Source organism: Pseudoliparis swirei, chromosome 9, assembly GCF_029220125.1.
Source record: "Pseudoliparis swirei isolate HS2019 ecotype Mariana Trench chromosome 9, NWPU_hadal_v1, whole genome shotgun sequence".
Lineage (NCBI taxonomy): Eukaryota > Metazoa > Chordata > Actinopteri > Perciformes > Liparidae > Pseudoliparis > Pseudoliparis swirei.
The window spans coordinates 11,223,894-11,246,807 of NC_079396.1; the positions used below are offsets into that span (position 1 = coordinate 11,223,894).

Genomic DNA, 22,914 nt, shown 5'->3' on the forward strand with positions numbered 1-22,914 from the left:
GCCATCTGTTGCCAGAATACGCGTGAGCCCTTTTATGTCTCTGCCTGTATGTGTGCATATGTGCGCGAGTGTGTATGTGTTTGTTAGGGAACGGCAGCAAGAGAGAAAGACCCTCTTGTCTTTGTACTCTTAACTTAAAGGGCAGCAGAGGAGAGGGGGGTGCTGACAACTGGTTTTAATCTGGGCCGGGGGGGCACCAAAGGTTAAAATCAGAACAAGCAGGGCACCGCTGTTAAACAGTGGAGTGAAGTCTGCCAGTCAAGTATGACAGTAAAGCAGCGTAATGGAGTCTAAACCATCGGTTAGGATTTACGGATTGTCTTTCTGTTCGGCGCTGGCTGCTGCGAACAGGATCCGGCGCTAATCATGAAATGTCTGTCTTTTGTCATTCAGGCGAAACAGGGACCTTGTTTTTGTTGTGAGTTTATTGGAACACAGTGTCCCCCCTTCACCTCTCTAATTTGTTTTGGGTCCTCTTCCTGGCCTCCGCCCGGGAATGTTTTCTCCTCCGTAGTCTGCTACCTTTTAGCTGAGCCGCCCAGTGCTTGACCTACTGCCGACACTAACTTTCAGCACTCTAATTGTCGTTTAATCACATATCAACCTGTCACTTAAAGACCCCCTTTTTTTTCAAGGGGGAACATTTGCATATGTTGTCAAACTAATTCCTATCAAAAGCTCCAGTGGCTGTGAAAGCCGGCGCTCCGTCTCACTTTTACTTTCACACACGCGTAGACACAGTAAAGCACAAGAAAATGAGAAAGAGACACACACACACACACATATGATACACATAATACAGTAGTATGCTGTATCTCACCTTAACAGACAAAAACACACATAGGCAGACGCCATTCCTGATATTCTCGATTCAGGTGGTTTTATCACATTTGTTAACAGTGTGTGGTGACACGTAACGTGTTAGAATAGGGACAGCGACGAGACTGATTCAGAGCGCATGTACTCGTGCGAGCCAAAGCGTAGGTGACAGATAATGTATTGTGTTATAAAGGAATCAATTAGAGTTAATAATGTATCACTCTTTCAAATGTTACATTCATTTGTTCACACTTAGATAAAGCCACTGCAAAATAGGTCGTGTCGGGTATGCCTGGCAAACTACACTACATTTACATTATCACCCTTATACATCGAGGCGCCATGTTCCGCTTGAGTGGCGGCGGAAGAGAAGGAGGGGGGCGGTGGGGTGGCGGGGAGATTGCGAATCATGTTTTTTCGGGCCCGTGGAAGGGCAGTCCTCAGGAGATCTCCCCCTCTAATTACAGATCGGGGGAAAAGAAAGCTCTTTGTTCCACCTTTTATGACATTAATTGATAAAACGGAGCTTGGGTGGAGCCGCCTTATAGGGAGGGGGGGGGGGGGGAGTGAGGGGGAATCCTTCGGGCAGATGAAGGTGGGTGAGAGGCTTTTGGAGCTGAGGTCTTATTTTCAGAGGACCCCTAATCCCGTTAGGGGCCCCGCTGGTGGCGCAGCCCTGACGCTCTGCTTTCCCACAGGCCCCGGCGGCTGCAGAGTTGAGGAGGGGAGCGGTGGCGATGGGGGCAGACGATGGTGTGGCGGGTGAGAGTCCCGGCAGCGCTGTCTGGGCCCAGGCCTTAATTAACTGTCTCTTCGGGGGGTACTGAGGGCCACACTGAGACCCTATGTCACACACACCAGAAAGCACCAAGAAGCTTTAAGAGGAAGTGGCATCTCATCCTGTGTGGAATCATGGGAAACCCTGTGGATCTTTAATATGGACCCCATACAGCTCAAAGCCGTATAGATGTCGCAGGACATTAGCTGGGCTATTTTATGACTGGTTATTAGCTGAGCACAAATTGCACAGGTGGTTGATATTTTCCCAGCCATTCAATTAAAGCTTAAAATAAAAGTTTGTAACACCAAGGGAAAAATATTCTACTCGGCATTTACTTTAAATATGATTTATATTTTTTCAAAATAAATAGGACAACAACTTCCGTGTCTTATTGTACTGGATAGGCCAATCTTTCTTGTCAGTGGTTAAGTAGCTGTAACAGGCTTTGTCGTGGCTGTAATCTGCTTCTGCTCGTTTTGGCTACCTGCAGACGACAGAGGCGGGGAGGTGCTACAGCAGCCACACGGATCCCAAAATGTTACCGAGGCAATTAAGCATGTTGCTGTGTGTGCACGCACACAACAGTGTCAGAGGTGCTAAGCCGGGCCAAAAACGCCTCATTGAAGTGTCCGTCTTAAAGCCACCCGAGTTCCTCATCTCCCCCGCCCTTCCACAACCAAGATGCTTCAAGACTGTCAAAAGCATTTTCCACAAAGCTGAGGAGAGGGCAAGGGGAAAAAAAAGGACCTGCCACTGTCACATGCATGCTTGCGCGTGCACACACACTTGCAAGGCTGTCAGGTAAATTAGATCTGAAAGCTGACAATTTCTGACCATATTTCCTTGATTATTTCGAACAAATGCACACCAGCCGCTCTAAGGAGATTAAAGTGACATAAAAGTCCCGAGTGGGAGGAGGGAGGGCAGAGAATCCAGGTCACCCCCATTTGTCCCCCTGCCTGACAGCAGCTATATCGCTATCCAATCCAATAAAAGTCCCCCCCCCTCCTTTTGCTTTAATTAATTTTACAGCTAGCTTGCTTAATTACTTTCAATCAAAATCCTCTTGCCATCACAAAATTAGAAATGGTTCAACTCCATTAGTCTAAATTCTTCATTTACATACACAAAGACTGTCAGCTCTTGCTAAGCAAACGGCCTCCTGCTTGATGAGATTGTTTTTTTTCACACACTCTATCACTCGCTCGCTCGCACGCACACACACACACACACACACACGCACACACGCGCGTGCCACTGTGGTGTTAATTTTTTGGAAAGGAGAAAAGTAGCATAAAATTATTTGATCCCTTTACTTAAGACATTCTCTGCCTCATCAGGGTGCAGGTAAGCTGCGGTGCGCGTCATCCAAGGTAATGGAGAGTGGAGTGTGCGTCTACAACTGTCGAAATTGATAACGTCCACGACTCGGCGCAGAAAGAAAACTGCTCGACTTTAAACAATGCAGCACATAATAAACACCGCATATAAGGGATAAACAGAATTAGTGAGGCCGTGGCCGAGATCATGGAAATGAAGCCAACTAGTTCTGTCCCCGGATAAGATATTATTTCTAAAGCAAGAGATGAGCTGCGGATTAGCCGCTGACAAATAGAGCCCCATAAATCGGGCTCCTTTGTGGCAGGGTGTCACTAGGCCTGACTGGACTGTGGAAACTAGCAACGCACTACTGCCGGTCGGCTGCTGTGAGCAAAGCGTGGGTATTTTTCAGAGGAGGCCCTCGCCCTGCCGTCTGATCACTTCAACTTGGCACACAGGCATCCTCTCCATCACACACACACTGCCTGAGGCCAACACATCATCAAGAATTAAGGACATGCCGATAGGGGTTGTGCACTGACCAAAGTGAAAACCCAGGCACACAAGCACATCACCACATGTGCGTGCACATATACTTTCACACACACAACTAGTGTAATAAATAGGTCCCGAGATGAGGGCACTAAACTGGTATAATGCACCCCCTGCCGCAGCACACTACACCGCAGAATATATGGGAAATGAGTGACACCCTGGTATCGCCTTTATTTCCCCATTCACATGCGTCCTACTCATAAGGTCCAGCGGAAAACCACACAACACAACTGCCTTTGATCCGTTGTGTTCAGATCATCTTACAGTTGTCGAGTTGTGGAGAAGAAGAAAAAAACACCTTGAAAAGGAAAGCGATAAGGGGGATTTGTCGTATTTCCGAACGGTGTCTGGAAACACTCATAAAATAATAATCCCCAACAACTGAAAAATAAACGGGAAAAAAGAGGGAGAAAAAAGGGCCTTCCCTTCGGGCCGCCGGGCCGACTCCAACGCAGGTCTGACCTGGCCCCTTTACTCCGTGTCTGCAATCACCGGTTTTCTTTTGCCCTCTTTAACCAGTCCCCATTAACACTGTTAATTATCCAAATCCATCATTCTTGGGGTAAATGAAGACGGCCTCTTTAATTCAATTTAATAGGATCATTTTCCAACTCACGTTCACTTTGGCCCCAGCTGCCCGCCCACTAGTCCCCCACTGTGTCTGCACCCCCACTGTATCTTGACTCCCTTGGCTGTATCTTCCATGGTCTGGCTCTCTCCCATTGGTGGAAGGGGAGGGGCATGAGGGCTCAGGCTGCATGGCAGCAATGGGCTGACACACTGTTGATCTCCCATGTCTTGTCTTGGCTCGGCTGTTGGCGAGCAGCAGTTCTGAGTTCCCAGTCTGCTGTGCACACCGCCCACCCGCACACACACACACACACACACAGTACCAGCCCTGCTCACCGGGGCTTAGCTAATCCTGTCACATCAGGCCACGTTGGCTGAGTTGAGGCCTTTAGTAGCAACCCCCCTCCTCGACCCACCACCTCCATTCACCTCCACACTTTGCCACCACTCCTTCAATGACTCCTCTCACTCACTCACTTTCTCTCTCTCTCTTACTCCTTTGTTCATTTCACAAGGTCAAGCGTGGCCGACTACAGCACGCGAGTGGTGAAACGGGACAGCAGATGAATCCCGGTGTGTCCCAGCCATGCTGGTAGACCATATCTTATGGCTAACGTGCAATAAAATACTGTGTTATGGAATAAATAAAAACATTAAAGGATATGATTGCACTTTCTCTATTTTTAAAAGAAAACTTTAAAGAGGCCACTTTAACAATCACTGTTAGTGGAACTGGCATGCATGTCACTCACCGAAATGTGTTTATAAAATATACAGGTGTCATTTTCTCTTTTCTTGCTTCTAGTGTGTCATAGTGGTATCAGTATCGAAACACATTTTCCATGCAGCATTGCCTGGCTGTTGAAACTCGACACCTGTGCCCTTTAATCTGACTTTCTATCTATTAAAGTAGAGCTATATCAAGACTGACTGAGGTTGTGTTGTATATGCCTTCTGATAGCTTCCTTACAGAGCACTTTCCATGCTTAGGTTGTTGACATTTTTCCATAAATTTAAATAATTACAAATTACAGCAAAACTAAATAGATAAAATAAAAGCTAATTTCTAAATAACATACTTTAAATACAAAAAACCCACAAAGCAAAGTAACGTGTCACGATGCCGTCCTTTTGAATTATCTTAAGATGTGTTAATATTGGCTTCCCTTATCCTATTATGCAGTGTGAGTGTAAGTTTGTCCCCATTTCCACAGGACCCCCCCTCCCGTCCCCCACAACTAGACACACTTAAACCCATACTCACGCACACCCAAATGCACACAGCATTCCCTTTTAAAATGTTCCCAGACTTTCATTGTTTAGTCATTTGAGACAGACTCTGGGAGAGATTCACACGATTTTAGCCATGATTTAATTTCGTTTGTTAAAGGGTGATGTCAGCACAATGGGAGACGAGCCTCTAAATCCACTATATTCACCCAAAAGGCCCCGATGAGTTAATCATTGGTGACGTCTACGAAAACACTTATTATATTTGCCCATCGCCTGGCTGAAGCTGTTAAAACTCATCAGCGTTATTCCCATTTTTTTTTCTCTGGGAAGAGAGGGAAAAAAAATTGCTCAACTTATAGTCAAAACTGTCACCACTTTTAAAGAGACAGTGCGACAACAGTTTCGAGGAAGTATAGTATCTACTGTAGTTATACATAGCATTGTTCAATATTTAGTTCTAATAACAGGATCTTTGTATATGCTAGAAACGGCTTGTCCCTCAACTCGTCCACGTATTTGGAAGGACTTGGGGCTGACAAGGCAGCAGAGGAGATAAGAAATGGATCAACGCGAGCCTTTCTCATAGCTTAATTTATTTTAAATCCAAGCCCTATTTACACACCGCACACCGGCAAGCCTTGTCAGCTCCAACTAGCATTGAGATATTTAAAATCATTAATGCTGTACAGCCTGAGCGTGTAGGACACAAGCCGTCGCTGTGTGAAGCAAAGCCAGATCTCCAACTGCCACAGCTTCCACTTTCGAATGGAGCACGATTAGAAAAAACTTCACCATAAAGTCAGACGCTGCGATAATACTGCTAGACCTTCATGTATGTGTGGAAAAAGTACCCCTAAAAAACAAATCCTAGAAGAAGAATACTATATTGTTCATCTAGGGAATGCACGGGCCAAATAAAGTGCATCTTTAGTGCGGGGGCAAGCCCAATAGAGGCACGGTTCAGGATATGAAACACACCGGCTATCCACCTCCCGACAGGCTATCCTCATGGATCAGCAGCGGTAGCCATGTTGACCCGCCCCGTTATTAAAGAGGCTAATCTGTTCAACATGTCAATGTTAGCACTTTTAGCTGCGATTAATAAAAGAAGACCCCAAGAGTGCTGTGTGTGCTTTTTCAGTGCCCCAGGTTGTTTTCATTTGGTTTGTATTTTTAGAGGTTTTCGCTGTTTGGTAATTCAACAGTCCTCTTTCCTCCTATTAGCATAAACAGTGTAAATTATTAACTTTGTTTAAAGAATTATAATCGACCGTGAATCCTAAGCTCTGGAGTGGCTTTATGTGTGTTTTCCATTTCTGCCACTGGCAAAGAGGAACTACGGCATATCAGATATCATTAAAGCAAATGCTAATTTTATATTTTATAGATACGGAACAATGTGGATGTGATGTCTGACTTTGTGGCCATTTATGTGATGCTTGAAATGTATGGCCCAGTGGCTTTCACAGGCTGGTAGTAATAGAACTGCTCTCTAACAGACTTGCTTTCTAAGTGCCTGGTGCTGTGTCTTAATTTGTAATCTAGTCAAACCAATTGTCCGCTAGCTAAAAAGGTCATCGAGACAATAGACTACAAAGCTTTCCGCAATGTAGAGAAAGCCCAGGGTGTCTTTTGTAGCTTTTTAACCAAAGATGTAATTAAGACATCCTCATCTTCAGGGGGGAGAAGGCCACCAACGAGAGTCTGCTGGAAACACGAGAGTAACTTCACATGCGTGGGGACGGAAGTGAGACCGGACTAAGACAGAGCATGTGGTTACAGGTGAAAAGCACCCCTCCGCACAGCAAAATGTCACCGCGGAGGACATTTGCCGAGTTAACCTGCTGCAGTCAAAGTGTGATTTCATACATTGTGACCAACCACTGTGGCGAAGAAAGCTTGTTGGGGAAAACTGAGTGATGCAAAGCAACACAGGAGAGGCAGAGGGGGGGACTTAAAGGACGTGATTTATCTGGGCTTGATTGCGTGTTAATCGAGGTTACGTGTATTAAGTGGAATCTAATTGGAACAGACACTGGCAGTCTGACAGATCGACATGATGCAGATGGATGGAGGGGGGGTTGGGGGGGGGGGAGGAGTGTGGGAGACAGCGAAAGGAAGAGGGAAAGGGAGAGAGAAGGGTAGTGCAGTCGAGGAGAGCCAGAACAGAGGCAAATGAAACACCATTTTGCGAGTATAGACGGCCAAACGAAAAGAGTTTTGTGACACCAGACGTTAAAAAAACAAACCCCACCATAGCCTTTGAAGCAGTCGATTCCTAAGAAGGACGACTCTGCCGGTAGGCGCGTCTCACGTGCATCTCATGATAGGCGGCTGATGAGACATGTAACCCTTCTAGAGGAGGACACACACGGGCGAGATTGTGAGTGACAGGGCACAGCGCTGGAGTCTGCCCTCCCCCTCCAGTTGCCACAAACATTCATTTCAGCTTTATTGCAAATGAAGGAGAGGGAGAAAAAAAAACACCCGTCCAAAAAAAAACATGAGCTAAAGAGGCCAAGTGACAGCTGCTGGAAAATTCTCACCTCGACGAGGGGACGAGCAAGTGTTTCACCGGTGCTCCGGACTCTCGGCTCCTCCTGACAGGCGACAACTGTTTCGAAGGCCCTCTCCTCTCCCCAAATCTGAAGTGTTTAGCAAATGGGCCGAATGTTACCAGAGTAATAGACCGTTAAAGATGACCACCTGTTAAGGCCAAGCAACTGCTGCTAAGTCATCATACAACACAGACTCTGTGGACAAAGAAGGAGAACATTGTGGAAAAGCTTCAGAGAACAGAAATGAAGATTTTAAATGGAAGATATGGTGTCGCAAGGACATCATTTGTGTTGTAACATTGTTTTGAATTGGTCAGTGTCTCTATAATTGGTAACGAGGAGATACAAAGCGTGAGTGACATGAACTGCCTCAAAGCAGCGAAAAGCCCAGAAGCAAAAATGACTGTCAGAGTGCCATTATCTAAATCTGGGTTAAAAATACAGTAGTTCCCAACGAAAGGGTCACTTCTACATCTAGCCGGCCGAAATGAAGGGTGGCAATAGCAAATGGAGGTTCAAAGAAAGTAAAACTGATAAATAATTTTTTTACAAAGAGCAGAGGACGCAGAGAGAACTAAGTAAAAAAGAGAAATAGATGAAGAGAGGAACTTTCAGGCATCATTTAGTGGCAGTTTGCAGGATACTACAACACTGGAAACTTCAGTCATCAACACAAAATGCCCAAATTGTTCCCGACATGATCCCGACATGATCCCGTCATAGCGCAGCGACAGAGGAGTTGCTTCGGTCATCCGTTGATTTGATCCATTATGACTGTTACACTAATGGCATTAATAAGGGCAAAATTGCTATTTTGAAACACAGAATTTTCCTCCTATTCATTTGGCTAACCTTACCGGCGTTCTCCCACATGAAAGCCCACTGCGCTCGTGTGTGTCTGTGTGTGTGTGTGTGTGTGTGACTGAGTGTAGGTGTGTTTGAGTGTGTCAGTGCTCCCACCATGTAATGGCTATAAGGTCATCTCTATTTTCCAGGCTTGGTGTACAATGTCGTTGAATTGCAACATTTTACATGGTCTAAAAACGACAACGCCAGCTTTGAAAGGTGACTCCATGCTATTTTAGATTGACTACAATGTTGTACGATGCACTCACCAGCTGGCCCCGATGAAATAACCAAACCACATGCAGCATTGTCGTTACACATTTTGGTTGAAACTTTGTACATTCATTTAGTTGTAAAAACTAAAACATGTAGTAAACTGAAGAGCACATCAACACATTTGGTATGAAATAAGATACCAAGAACGACTGTTTGAAGTGAATTCATATACGTGCCCTTGTCCTATGTGTTTTATATAAATGTGTCTGCATTTCCTGTATATTTGTGCTGAATGTGAGTATATGCGTGTGTGCTCAGCCCTCATCAGCCTCTAACATTGAGAGGAATGACACCCTGTGATCAAGGACATGAATTGCTCATTGATTTTTAGGGGCCAGCTTAACTATCCATTCCAATTGATTTTTAGCTTTGCTGGGTGTGCGAGTTATGGCAGTTTTAATGTATCATCTGTATGTGTACTCATCACCCACTGCAAGAGGATTTACAATAGTCTGTGGAAAATGCATATACAACGCCGTGTGCAAATGTGGGACAGGGTCTCTTTTTCTTTTATATTTTGCAAGAAATGGAACCCATAAAACTGCTGATGTCCTATAGTGAATGAAAAAAAAATCCCTATAACACGTTTGTTTTATACCTTTGCCATTATCTGCTTCTGAACTTGGTAAATGATCTGGAGGGAATAACCTGCGTTGTTTTTTAAAATCTTGAAACATGGATGGAAAATAAAACCAACGTGTGTGAAGGAACTGAAGTCCCCTTTAATACTAACCTGTGTTGTTTAGAGCATGCAATTCAGTTCCAGTATCACGTTGTCACGCGAACCCTTTCAACAGGACTCAGGCTCCTATTCACCGACAGTCTTACCACGCATACCACCATGAAATAAATGGTTTTAGACTTTTTATTTTGAGAAAACACACCAAACAGTCATCTTTTTTTATGTTTAGGAGGATATTGCCGTCATAACTCATATTACCAATCAATTAAAAATTCATATAAACTATCAATAATCAATGGTTTGATGATGTAAGAGACAAAGTCAGAGCAATGTGATCCAAAAGGCGGGCTAAAGTCATCTGTCAGGTAGAAAGTCATTAAAATAGGGGCTCGTTTTCCTTTGCCAAGCTTAGGTTTCACTGAGGCAGGGATACATTTCTGTTCTTCAGCAAAAGGCTGTGCACTTGTATGATATCATCTCCTTTCGAACATTACTCTCAACGGTTTGTCTTTTCTGTCTTTTATGTTTTTTCTTCAATTTAAATTGCCCTTTTTTTCCAAATGGTTTGGGTGAAGCGGTTCTCTATGTGAGGTAAGTGTCTTTTGTTCGGTGAAAAGGACCGCATAAAGCACACTTTCCTCCATCCTTTAAAAAAACAAGTCTGCTTAATTAATGTTTTACAAGTGCTGCTGTATTCTTAGTAAAAAAATAAAAGCCTCTATCAAAGCCGGCAGGTTCAGATTACGTACGCTAATTGAAATTCTGAATTTCTAAGCCAACTCCTTTTTTTTCTCTGCTCCCGTTCTTTCTCCCTGCTCACACAATAAAGCCTAGTGTTTTGTAGTCCACAAATGACATCAAATCATCTAAGTAATATGGGCTTTTCTTTTTTTCCTGTATTCTCATGTTCTGCTAGTGGGTTCATGAGACAGCTTAATAAAGCAGTAAATGCTTGGGGAAGCCTGAGAGCCTAGTGTGTGTGTGTGTGTGTGTGTGTGTGTGTGTGTGCGTGTGTGCGTGCGTGAGTGTGTGTGTGCGTGCTCTCGTGTTTTACCTCCACCAGGGACCTCAAAGCAGAAGGCAAAGCCTGGTTCCATACTCAAGCAGATTTTCCCAAAGAATAAAGCCACTGAACAAAAGAGAATGACTAATACCAAAACCAAAGCCAAAACTAAGACACTTATCTTATGGGTTGACATTGATAGAGCCCACATTAATGCATTTTGAGCTAAATGAATACAGCATAATTTACAGTTTATACATGCATTAGGTGCTGGAGGAAGGCAGGCTGTGTGAACAGCTGCAGGTGTGGGAGGCCGAGCTTGGACAGTCATCACAGACACCAAACGGCACAAAAGAAGAAACACAGGTTTGGACGCCCTGGTGGCAAAGATCTGAGATGTAGTTGGAGATTGGATCAACTAGGATATGGAACACAATGTTTCTAGCTCAGCTCATAGTCTGCATATACAGGTATGTTTGTTTTCGAGGGGAAAGTTTCAACCTTTTCTCGCGTCACAGTTTATCTGGCAAGGTAGCTTTTGCAGGCAATTACTTAAATTATAGAGTTTAAAAAAATGTCATCCTCGATAACCTTTGTTCTGAGTTAATGATTGCCGGGAAAGAAAAGTGCTTCTCTTTTCTTCTCTTTTATATTTACCCAAACTCCTTCCTTTCAACGGTGTATTATTTTATTGGCTTGTTTTGCAAGCGTAATAACTTTGCATTCTTCTCCCAAGGTCAGTTTCTAGTGTGCCACGACGAGTACACACAGGGCTTTTCAGGTCAGTTCCATTGTATTTACATCAAATAATTTTTGATAAGGGATGTTAAAAGACCTATAAACCCAACATCATAAATGGGAGAGGTGTAGCTGAAATAAGGACAAAAGATCAACGGCTGAATTTTTTCTTATCTTAGACACGTTTTTGAGCCAACTCTCTTCACCTCTCTTTCTCTCTCTCTTTCTCTCTCTCTCTTTCTTTCTTTCTCTCTCTCCCTCTCCCTCACACGGCGGAGCTTGACAAGAAGCGTTGACTTGTTAGATTTAGTCCAATGGCTTCCCAGTGCGGCCAGCAAGAAAGCTCTTGTTTCATAGAGAAGTACCTCCCCTGTTATCTCCCCAGCACTATAATCACTTAACAAAGACTTGGGCATTTGCACAAATTAAAACATCAATAATGCATAAGTGCTTTTCAGTTTTGAGCCGTAGTGTCCCTGTATTGGGATGAAATACCACCTCGACCAGTGGAAAAACTCTGTCTCGCCATATTCCGTCCCACAAACGGCATAAAGAAGCCACGCCCCCCCCCCCCCTCCTTCTCCCTCCTCCTCCCGCCTTTCAAAGTCTAAGCTAAAGCTGTGGTGAACATTTGGGATCTGCTCTGGTAACGGGACAAAATGGCTGGGCTGAGTGGGAAGTTGTTTTAAAGCAAGAGGTGGTAAGTGGTGGTGGTGCATCAATGCAAACAGGCAACACCCTTGAGTGGCGCAGCGTGGCATCCTTCCATAAACAACACCACCGCCGTGTCCCCGACATTTATGATTTGTGGTCAGAATGGCAACACAGGCCGGATTCTAATCCAGGTCTGCATGTTTGCCCTATCGTTACACGGCTAAATCTGCCCGGCCGAGTCTCTTATTTTCCCAGATGAAAACGCCAGACGCTTCAGACGGCTGTCAGAGAGCTTGGCTTAAAACAAGTCACACTGGATGAGGACATTACACTTGGACAGGGAAGGGAAGGGCGGGGGCATGATGGGAAAGTAGCTCAGTGACACTTTAAAACCAAGATGCTGTTCAGGGCTACTGTTTAATTCGAGAGAAGAAAGAAAAAAAAACCCTCCTTCATATTTATTACTGCAGTTATGAATATGAACTGTTTCACGCTGACTATGGAGGTTGGAGGAGTTAAGTACTATTATTGGACTTGTAAATCCATGACCAGTACCGTTCCAACACCAATAGAGGACGAGCCATCCTATACAGATGGCCTCAAGGACAATTAGCAGTAATCATTGGTTGCCACATAAATGAGGACAATTCTATTTGCACTTGCGGATGATCGCAGACCAAATGCCTCTGACAATAATATGGATAGCTGCTTTAAACTTAATTGATACTCGTAAATGTCTGAAAAAATACACAATAAAGAACACTTATAAATATGTCTTTGTCCATTATTCAGGAAATGTAAAAAAGAAAGGTAGAACCTGCACTCAAACAACACATTATCATGAAGAATAAAGAGATGAGATAAATAGCGTGGTGATCTAAAATATTATCTCTTCAATCATATTCTTTTCCCCAGATATCTTCATTTCCCCCCTCCCCTCTCTGTCAGTTAGTTTGGCAAACAATCCCCTTGTTAGCAAACTGTTAAGACAGCCGCTTGGTACACAAATTGCGCTCGACCAAGCGAATTTGTTTTGCAAGGGTGACCTGTTTAATCATCTCATTTTCTTTGGCGGACATTTATTCATCTGGTTTCCACGGTTACAGAGAACATTAAGGGGCTACAGTAATAAGGCTGGAGAGTCAAACAGGTAATAAAAAAATTAACGCCATTTTCCAGCAGCCGAGGACAGTGGGTGAAATGAATCAAGGGAGAGGAGAGAGAAGCAGTGGGGGGAGCAGGGGGGGGGGGGGAGGGGGGGCTCCAATATTGTCCAAACAATAAGCCTTAGCCGTTATTTTACTCTGTAGATCAGGTGGTGCTGTTATGGACATGACACTTTGGGCACAGAGCAGGAGAGATAAAGCTTTTAAAGTGGCCCTGCTCCTTTTTTTATTGTCATTTTGCGATTACATATACAATTAAAAGTTAGCCTGAGATATCTATTAACTTTGCTCTTTTTTATTTCTCCTGTGCTTCAGAAGAAAGATAATTTGCACGCCTGGCAATGCGACGTGTCAATAACGTCCAGGGGACGACGTGACATTTAGTTGCCCTGGTGAGAAATGTGTCGTAGTCCTCCCAAGTTGAATCATGTTTTCTCATATTGTCTTCGGATCAACGGAGCAACAGCCAAAGAAAGGAGAATACATGGTTCATTTCTAACTATTACAAACATTGTCCTCCCCACCAATTGAAAGGGTTTCATCTTCTTGCCAAATATAGAAAATTCCGGCACAATAGGGGGAACAGGTGCTGAGAGCCCATAGAAAGTGACGAAGCCCAAGAGCCGGCTTGCTGCTGAATGCCAAATAAGGCAGCGGGACACGTTGCACCGAGCCACAAAACAAGCTCCTGTAATGCGATTTTCTGAGTCTGACGACTGTCGCCGATTCGCCCACCGACGGTGTCCTGCACAATATTCCCCGGTCCTCCGACATTATTCAGCGCTGTTTTTCACTTTAATAATCGCCGAACAAGAGAAAACAAGCAACACATTTGATGCATTACTCATTTCTCCACTCCTTCCAAAAGTATTTCGAATTGACAGCAGGGCTGTGGCACTCCTAAAATATGCAGAAACGTTCTTAACCTAACCCTTAATCATTTAAATCGTCTGGTTTAACCTGTATTTGGGCATTTCATGACCCTGCCAACACCTGTCCCCCACCCTTTGTGGAAAACAAACCCAATTGAATTCTTTCTCTCGTTGCCGTTGTGTTACTTATATATGCGTTGTTCCGGCGGTGGCTCCGGTGCGACTGAGGTCGGAGAGGGAAGCACAACTGATGGCAGACGAGTCTCAGGAGAGGGAGGGGAAAAAGAGATGTCAGCCGCCCCGGCCTCCCACACACACACAGACGCGAAGGGTACGCTCCCGAACATCAAACACACACTGCTCACGTGTCACAAGGAGCGCTCCCCCCGACCCACCCCTCACCCCTCACCCCCGACTGAGACAGGAGCCCGGAGAGACACAAACTCTCCTCATACATGCGGGGTGAAATCCTAAAAAGGGGATGCAGAATGGACCGCAGCAAGAAAGGAAAAAAGCTACGCTGTGGTTATGGTACTGCCAACTGTTCTGCTAACAGCCTCTTAACAGGTGTGGGCTCTGGAACCGTGTAATCCTATCAAGTTACCAAGTAAAAAAATGAAAGAAAAAAAGACAGAAATCCGGCAAACTGGGCTCTGGCTCTGGCTCTGCCTCTGCCTCTCTCTATCTCTCTCTCTCTCCCCCCCTCTCTTCGCTATCTTTCTATCTCTGTTGGCAGTGACAGAAATGAACAGCTGGGCTTCAGATTTATCATGTACAGACAGTAATTATTGCTGGTGCTGCCTGCTACTGACCCAAGTGAATAGAATGTCACATGAAAAAACACACGGCAGAAGGGGGACCTGGGGCTGAGGGTTGCCAGGTCGGGGACTGTGTGTGTGTGTGCGTGCGTGTGTGTGTGTGCGTGTGTGTGAGGAGGGCAGTGTTTAAACGTCACTACGTTCCTGTTTGCAGTCAATTACGGACGAGGACAGGGGTATTGGCTCTGTAACTCGGCAGAGCAAACACTTTCCTGCATGCGGTGAAGGTGACAGAAAAAAAGAGCTCCTGTGTTTGTTTGTGCAGTTTTTTTTCTTCCTCCTATCAAAATAAAGCCACAGTCGGTACAACAGCCACCTTAATCCCGTCAAAGAAAAGCTGATGAAGAATTGAAATTAAGAGATGTGCTCAATGCTAAAAAATGAAAGAAAAAAAGAGCAGTAAAGTGAGGAGACGGATTTAGCTCGACACATACTCTCCTCGTCTTTTAAGCTTTTGCCTTACGTGTAACTAAACTCACCTACTTATTGATTAATAAAAAATACAATAAAAAGTACAGCACTGATGTCGGACCACACGAGGTGTTTCCGTCATTATATCAAGGCTCACCACACCTGCTGTATTTGTACCAGAGATAAGAGGGTCAGCAGAAAAACTATCAATTTATTACCTGTGTCAATCCCTGTCCTCGTCATTAAATAGTTAACCCCGCGTCTGCTGCTTCCTTTTCCACACACTCAGCCGTATGAAAGTTGTGGTCTGTCACATTCCTTACCCACTAACCTACGGACGGACTGGTTCGCACCTTAAAGACCCCCCGCCACATTTAAAAGGATTAGTCACTACATTTTGTGCTGGCTTAATCTCTCTTTCAGCTGGCCTAATAAGTGTGCTTCGATAAACTAAGCATGCAAATTCATTCATGGCCAGTGGAGACCACGGTTTCAGACAAATGCGCCAAAGACTCCCACTCTGCTAATTACCTCTTAATTTCCCCTCTTTCCCCTCTTATACAGCATATCAATGACGAGAGATTATTCTGCCCCCTTTACTTTGCATGAAATTGTAATTTCATATGTAAGATTAGGAACTCGAGTCGGGGAGGAAAAAAAAGTTACCGGAAGCTTTACTCTTGACTCACAAGAATGACACGGCATATTCAGCTGTGAGATTAAAAGCAGGATTTATTTTCGACTGGTTAAACTGAGACAATTAAGACAGAAATATGGAAGAAAAATACTTTTTTTTGGTGAAAATAATGCATAATTATAACTTTTTTTTCTAATTAATGACATAATGTATAATTCATTTCCATCCTTTTTAAGATAGTAGAATTAAAAAGGATACTTCCCCTGTCTCATTTCCCTTTATTTAAGTCGTGTAGTTTAACAAACATGCATTATCTGTGATAATAAAAACTTGGCCCGTTACATTTTAGATAATAAAGGCAATGAAGACCCAAGGTGCAACCTGTTTATCATTCTGGAATATTTCTTCACCGAGTATTAATTAGGCCATTACTCCAGATTGGTGACGGGGAGCTTTGAGGTTTTAATTAGGTGCTGGCCACTGCATGAGTGCACAGGATTGAGGAAAGGGGGTGGTGATGCCACTTGCCTCGCTCCTGGCCCATATCAAGTAGCCCTGAACACTTTGGCTACCGCGGGAAGACGCATGGCAGCCCACATGCATCTGGATTTTATTTGATGGTTTGATCTCTAATGTTTCCTCTTTCTGCCGGTAAAAAAAATAAATGCGAGTTGGTGTGATTTGGGTATTAAAAGACGGGGGGGTTAAGGTAATTATGGTGCTGGGTGGCTTGTGTCTGATGACTGGGCACATGCTCAACCAGGACTCAGCTGTCCCTCTCTTTCTGTCTACCCCCCCCCCCCCCCCCAACACAACACATACACACACACACACACACCTCCCTCCCCTTGTCTGCTGTCTATATTCCCCCTTCTCTCCCCCTGCCACACTGCTAAAACCAGGCATAACACACACAGCCTCGCGTAACATCAATCAAATACTGAGAGCGGTCCATAAAACTACACAAACATATACACTGCCATTAACTACTGTATTTGACACTTATTTAATAGTTCTTGTCGGATGCGGTGTAAAATCAGAACAAAATAATTTAAAGATAGAAAAGGAATAATTTAAGCCAGGGAAATTAAAAGAATCGATCGGAGAGATATGGTTTTAAATATAATATTTCAAATATTGCAATAAAATGTGTCTATTTTTTACATTTAAAAAAATAAAAAAACATGACTATGAATATATTCAATTCTCATTAAACACTCCATTTATACGAGCGCAAAGAGAGTGATGTGAATTGCGTCAGTAATATTCAACATGCATATGAAAGTGATAACAAAAACCATATATTTTGGTATAATTTGAACACGGTATTTAAAAAATAAATCTTGAGAATGTGAGTGTTTTTCCTCGGTTGACAAGGCGATACTAATCACCTCGTTGCTGAGAAGCACTCTTCCCTGACAAGGCTCCTTAGAATACAAGGATCCCCCAGGAGAAATCGGCATGAAAGAGGTTAAAGACAATGACTCGCATTTTTTTCCTCCAAATGTCTCCCTGTTAAATTTATTTCAAAACTCTGTTAATCTGCTGTACACAACATTCCCATTAGCATAGCCCAGCCCCCTAATAAAAATTCCGGCTAGTTTAATTAAAAAATGTAAATTTACTGTCATCCAAGGAGCAGCAGAAATAGGAGTGCAACAGCATATTTTATTGCTTAAGACATCAAATTGATTCAGGTTATTGCTAAATTGTGATAAAAGGTTATTGAGGGCCTTCAGAACTGGGCTTGTTTTTCTCCCTCATTTCATCCTGGTTTTGTGGAAGGCCGTAAAAGATGGAGAGGGCCACAAAGGGTTAATGAGACAACTCAGTGAGGGAGAAGGCAATCAACATTATGACTCATATGAGGGTCGAAAAACATTTTCCGAGCTGACGAAAAGTTTGAAATTAGGGTGTGTCACGATGACAGTTTTACTTGTTTGTTGTTATTTTAAACTATCATGCAGGACACCTGAAATAACCTGGCATAAGAGCCAAGCCTTCTTGTCTGTCTCACAAATGTGTTTGTGAAAGCCTGCGCTCACACTGGTCTGCTGTGCAGTCCTCAGAGTTTTATTTAATTAGAAACAATACCTTTAGATTGGGTTTTATTTTTCAATAATGCTACCAGAAAGAGCAGAAAAGCCTTTCTGGTGTCAAGAGTGAACAAATAAATAATTGTTAAGAGGATTCGAATGAGAGAGAGCGAGTACATAACTGGCACATAAACATATTAAAAAGAACAGCCTGGAGCAAAATCAGTTTGAATTAAGTTTGAATTATAGATTTTCTTTTTTGTGTTGAAAATGTGAAAACATCTAAAAAAAAAGACTGAATAATTCTCGACATGAATAATTTTCGCTGCTTCCTTTCTGTAATTTAAAACCCCGATTATCATTTCATCAACCTTTACTAAATATGTATATACTGTATGAGTTTAAAGTAAAGTGTTTTAAAAAAAGGGCAGATAAGATTTAACATTTAAAGTGAAATGAAAACCATAATGTCTCTAAAAAGTTTAGTTATTGAGTAGGTATATTTATCTTTAGTGCAAATAGTGACATACAGAGGGGCTATTAATACACACACGTATAAAAGGAAGACTCAGTGCATGCAAACAGAGAACACGCACACAGACAGAACTAAATGTGAGTGACAAATAGGACTTATTTTAAAACACATTACAAGTAAAGTGGCGAGGACAGTGACGCTTATGAGTATATGGTGCAATCCAGTTACAGCAGGACAAGTTCATCCTCTCAAAAGTACGCGCAGAGTGACTGTTATTAACCCGACAGTTACAGGTCACAGTAAATATAAAAATATCTGCCCCACAGGTGCATTTGCACACAAACTACAAAACAATGAGAACGTTCTTATTTAACATTTTAAATAAACGTTATGTTTGGTCCTAGTTTTATCGAACATGTCATGCACTTGATTTATCAGACTGTTCACGTTTTCGTGTAACACTGGCCAATGTACTGCCTATAATCTGATTTGCAGTACCTGGAAAGGTGTTAGCCCTGCTCCCGTTCCCTCTACATGTGTGACAACAAGAGCAACACAACAGTTTGTTTGCTTTGTCCCCTTGGTAACAAACCCTTAGGCCATTATATGTACTCTCATGGCATTGCCAGTGCCTCTGTGGGTAAAACCTATACCTGTATTTCTACAATACCAATACTGCCTGGATCAAAAACATGTAATTAACTGAAGCGATTAAACAAGCAGGACGAAGAAAAAGAAAAGCCTGACAGGGAGTTTTTTCTGCTCTCGTGTCCTCGACGAGAAATACACTCTGACAAGAGAAAATGAAACTGGCTTTGTGAACTTTCTTCCCGTGTGCACTGCATGTAACACAGCGTCCATAGTCCTTTGCTGGGAAAATGGGCAATCATATTTGATATTGCAGTCACCTTTGGGTACTGTCAAAGAGCTATAAATAAGGGTGTCGCAACACTTGGCTATACGTATGCTCTGGCATTTAGTTTAATCATGAACAACTTCCCCTCTCCGTGTATTCAGTCAGAGATAAAGGCACACCTTAAACTGTCAGCTAATAAAACATCTCTGGCAAAGATAGAAAAGAAGAAGAGTACTCACCATATTCAGGGAAGTCGAAGTTAAATCCTCTCAGACATGTAACTTTCATAATATGACTCAACTCTGTCAGAAAGTCATTTGAATGTTGGTTGGTGGAGGGGGAAATAAAGCGGAAAAGTAACTAGATTTAAAAAAAAAAAAGGCTTCCTTCAATCATGCACTAAACTCCTTGACATGTAATCTGTCAATAGTTTGTTGCTGAGATAATGCCGGCTGCCATGAGCGGATTTGATTGGCAGTTTAGGGTCTGGCCCCTCCTTCCTGTGGTTTGACGGGGGGTAGGTGAAAGAATATGGAGCCTCCCCCTTCTCTGCTCTCTCTCTCTCTCGCGCTCTCGGTGTCGCTCTCTCTCTGCCGCTCACACGCTGCCTCTCGCTCGCTCTCTGCTTTCCCCCGTACACACACACACGCACAGACCAAGCTGTTGGTGATGTTGTCTGAATAGGCTGATAGGAAATTATGGCAGAGGAACCGGAGCAGTTTTTTTCTCCCTCCCTCAGTGGGCTGGCCTTTTCCATCTTTGTGGTCTTCTAGCCTTTCAACTCTCTTGGGGTGGAGCCTCTGCTGCCTCTATTCAAATGAAGGGAGCCCAACACTTGGAGAAAAAAGGTTTTGTAGGAAGAGATTACACGTTTGTGAAAATATATGTTGTACTTTTACTGCGCACAAGTATTCAAGGCTTTTAGAATAATTATTTAAATAAAATATAGTAATACAATAGACAAGATGCTTTTCAGACAACATTATCCCTGTATTGTTTTATATCTAGTACAACTACAGTATATGCTAAATGGTTATTTTGATAATTGTGTCACTTAAATGTTATATAATCATTGAAAAGGGACACAACTGCATATGATGAACATACTTTAAGAAGATGTTACTTCAACAGTTTAGCTTGAAGCAAATAACTCTTTTACTGCTCTCGCAGAACAGAGATCCTCTATTTCAGTGACGTGTAGTGTACGCCCCCCCACACACACACACACACACACACACTCCACTGATAAACTATCAGTTTTCATTGTAATTTCAGGTGAAATGATAAACGACAGGCGTTACCAGGTGACAATGAATACTTTATAAGACAAACCCCTTTATTTGCCTGGCAGTTTCTTGCGCAGTGGCATGCAAAGTGTCTCTGGACCATTTCTACATAATGGTCCATATACTGTAAACATGACTCCGTATGTCAAGAATGTGGAATTTACATAGTGACACCCAATATAAAAAAACTCTCAACTTTGAAAGATCACTGGGTATTCCTGTTTTCCACAGCAGTTGCATTTTGAATAAAGGTGATGTATAACTAACATTTACTGGTTGTAGAAAAGAGGAAATGAACAACTTTATGGCTGTGAACCATAATGCAACAATACGTAGTCCGGGCTTTAGTTCCTGAGTGCTGTCAGCAAAGTCCAAAGTATGGACATAAAACAGGTGTTGGTTGATTTTGAAATGATGATGACTCATACTGGTTAATACTAGATTTTAAAAAAAGCTTTGTCTCCTCCTTCCTAACGCTCATAAAGGGAAATGTCCTTAAAAGCGTTTCTATCAAAAGGTCCCACCCTTGATCTAACATTGCACTGTAAATACAACTTTAGTTTTTGTTAGCCTTGATAAATAAAAAAAAATCTAGTATCTAAGGCAGTCAGGCCTGTTCTGTTGTAAAGGTGTTGGACATTTGTCAAGTGTCAGTCCTGTTTTACATCAATCATATTTAGAACAAACAAACATGTTTTGTTGGGTGGACTAGTGAGAGCAGGTTCTACGAAATGAGCTCAATGTCCTATATTCTGGTTTTCTGACCAAACTAACCCTGACAACCGTAATCCCGTTAAGCGGTCCTACGATGGTGGTTATCAACTCGGTAAATCCACCTGGGTTTCTTAATCTCGCGAGCGTGTTCACATAAAGCGAGCAGAGTTAGCAGCAAGTCGACTGTCAGAAGAGCTGCATATTTTACAAAAATGATGAGCAAATTATGATATTAGACAAATATGATTAAGATGAAAACGTATTCCAGGCTAAATATGACACAGTTGCAACCGCAGGAAGTATAGCTGGAATAACATTGTGTGTTTATATCTTATGATCACATACAGTACACATAAAAGGACCCGTCAACACAACTGTTAGGCACGACATGTCGCACAGACACATATGTATCAAGAGGCTCACACACACGTGTGAAGATATGATATGAATATATGATAAGGATATTAACAGATGTTGTGTTATTGTGGTTTTGTAAATGTAATGAATGGTGCTGTTAGATTGCTGCTAGACCAACCCGTTGATATAGGTGAGTGTTGCAAGCGGAGACCAACGATTTTGTGGAAAAAAGAAATATGAAATGATCAGAATCTTTTTTAGAAAATATTAAACTAACGTGTTGCAGCGTATCTTGCAGTTTACCCAACACTTTGATTTCTTATAGCTTTTTTTTCTGGCTCTCAAGTCCGTTTCAGACCAAAAAAGGCTTAAATAGTCACACACGCCATAAGAATACTTCTTAGCAAGACCTACATTTATTGGAATACACACATGTAATTATAGTTGGATCTAACAGGCTCTCGATGAACCAGTAATTTCATAAGCCTAAGCAGGTCAGGTGTGCAACTTAAGTCGCCATGGCAATCTGCACCCGTAAAAAGTGAACCCCCACCGCAGAACAAAAGAAAACGTGTTAAACCTAAAGTTACCTCGCTAACCCTGAATCCTGCTTCGTCGTACAGGGCCCTGGTGAGGTCTTACATCCATGGACACATTTGATCAGTGTTTATGAATATATTACTGTATTGTCGTGCAAAAGACATAAAATTAAGTTAGTTAAGTACAAATATATTCGTCACTAAAAGACTCTGGCACTGTAATTATCTAAATAGTTGAGCTCTCGCGAGAATCTTAGTATAAACAGCACAGCGATGTATATATGTAGATTTTTTTTTTTAAACAACATCTTAAATGGACATTTCTAGCAGTTTAAAGGATTGTGGTTGAAAACAACATGAACACATATGTGTGGCTGCAACACTTTGAGACGTTCTTCCTCATAGTTACAGCATATCAATAAGAAAGTCAAACTTAATCTACTACAGTATATAACTTGATATTAGGGGAGGTTTTAGTTTACAGGGATGAATTGTATTCATGTCCACAGGAGGTGAGGGGGGGGGGGGGTGTTGTCGTCCATGCATTACAGCCCTCTGGCCCTTGAGCTGCCATCTTTGGGGCCGAAACCATTGCTTTTCAAAAGGAGCTGTGGGGATTTTCGTTTGATGTGGTCTGAGGGTATTGTATGGAGCATGCGGGAGAATGTTGAGGGCAAGGTGGAGTGTGTATGCATGTGAGAGTGTGTGTGCA

The 22,914-nt window shown here is 42.8% G+C and overlaps 1 protein-coding gene across 1 annotated transcript in view; it reads right to left on the reverse strand.

Annotated features, from left to right (window-relative positions):
* The window catches only part of casz1 (castor zinc finger 1), a 76,497-nt gene extending 56,510 nt beyond the window's left edge, over positions 1-19,987 (reverse strand). Inside the window, exon 1 of the mRNA XM_056422956.1 lies at positions 19,546-19,987. Within this exon, the coding sequence (XP_056278931.1) occupies positions 19,546-19,594 (49 nt within the window). The 5' untranslated portion in view covers positions 19,595-19,987. The remainder of the gene's footprint in view (positions 1-19,545) is intronic.
* Between the last annotated feature and the right edge of the window lie 2,927 nt (positions 19,988-22,914).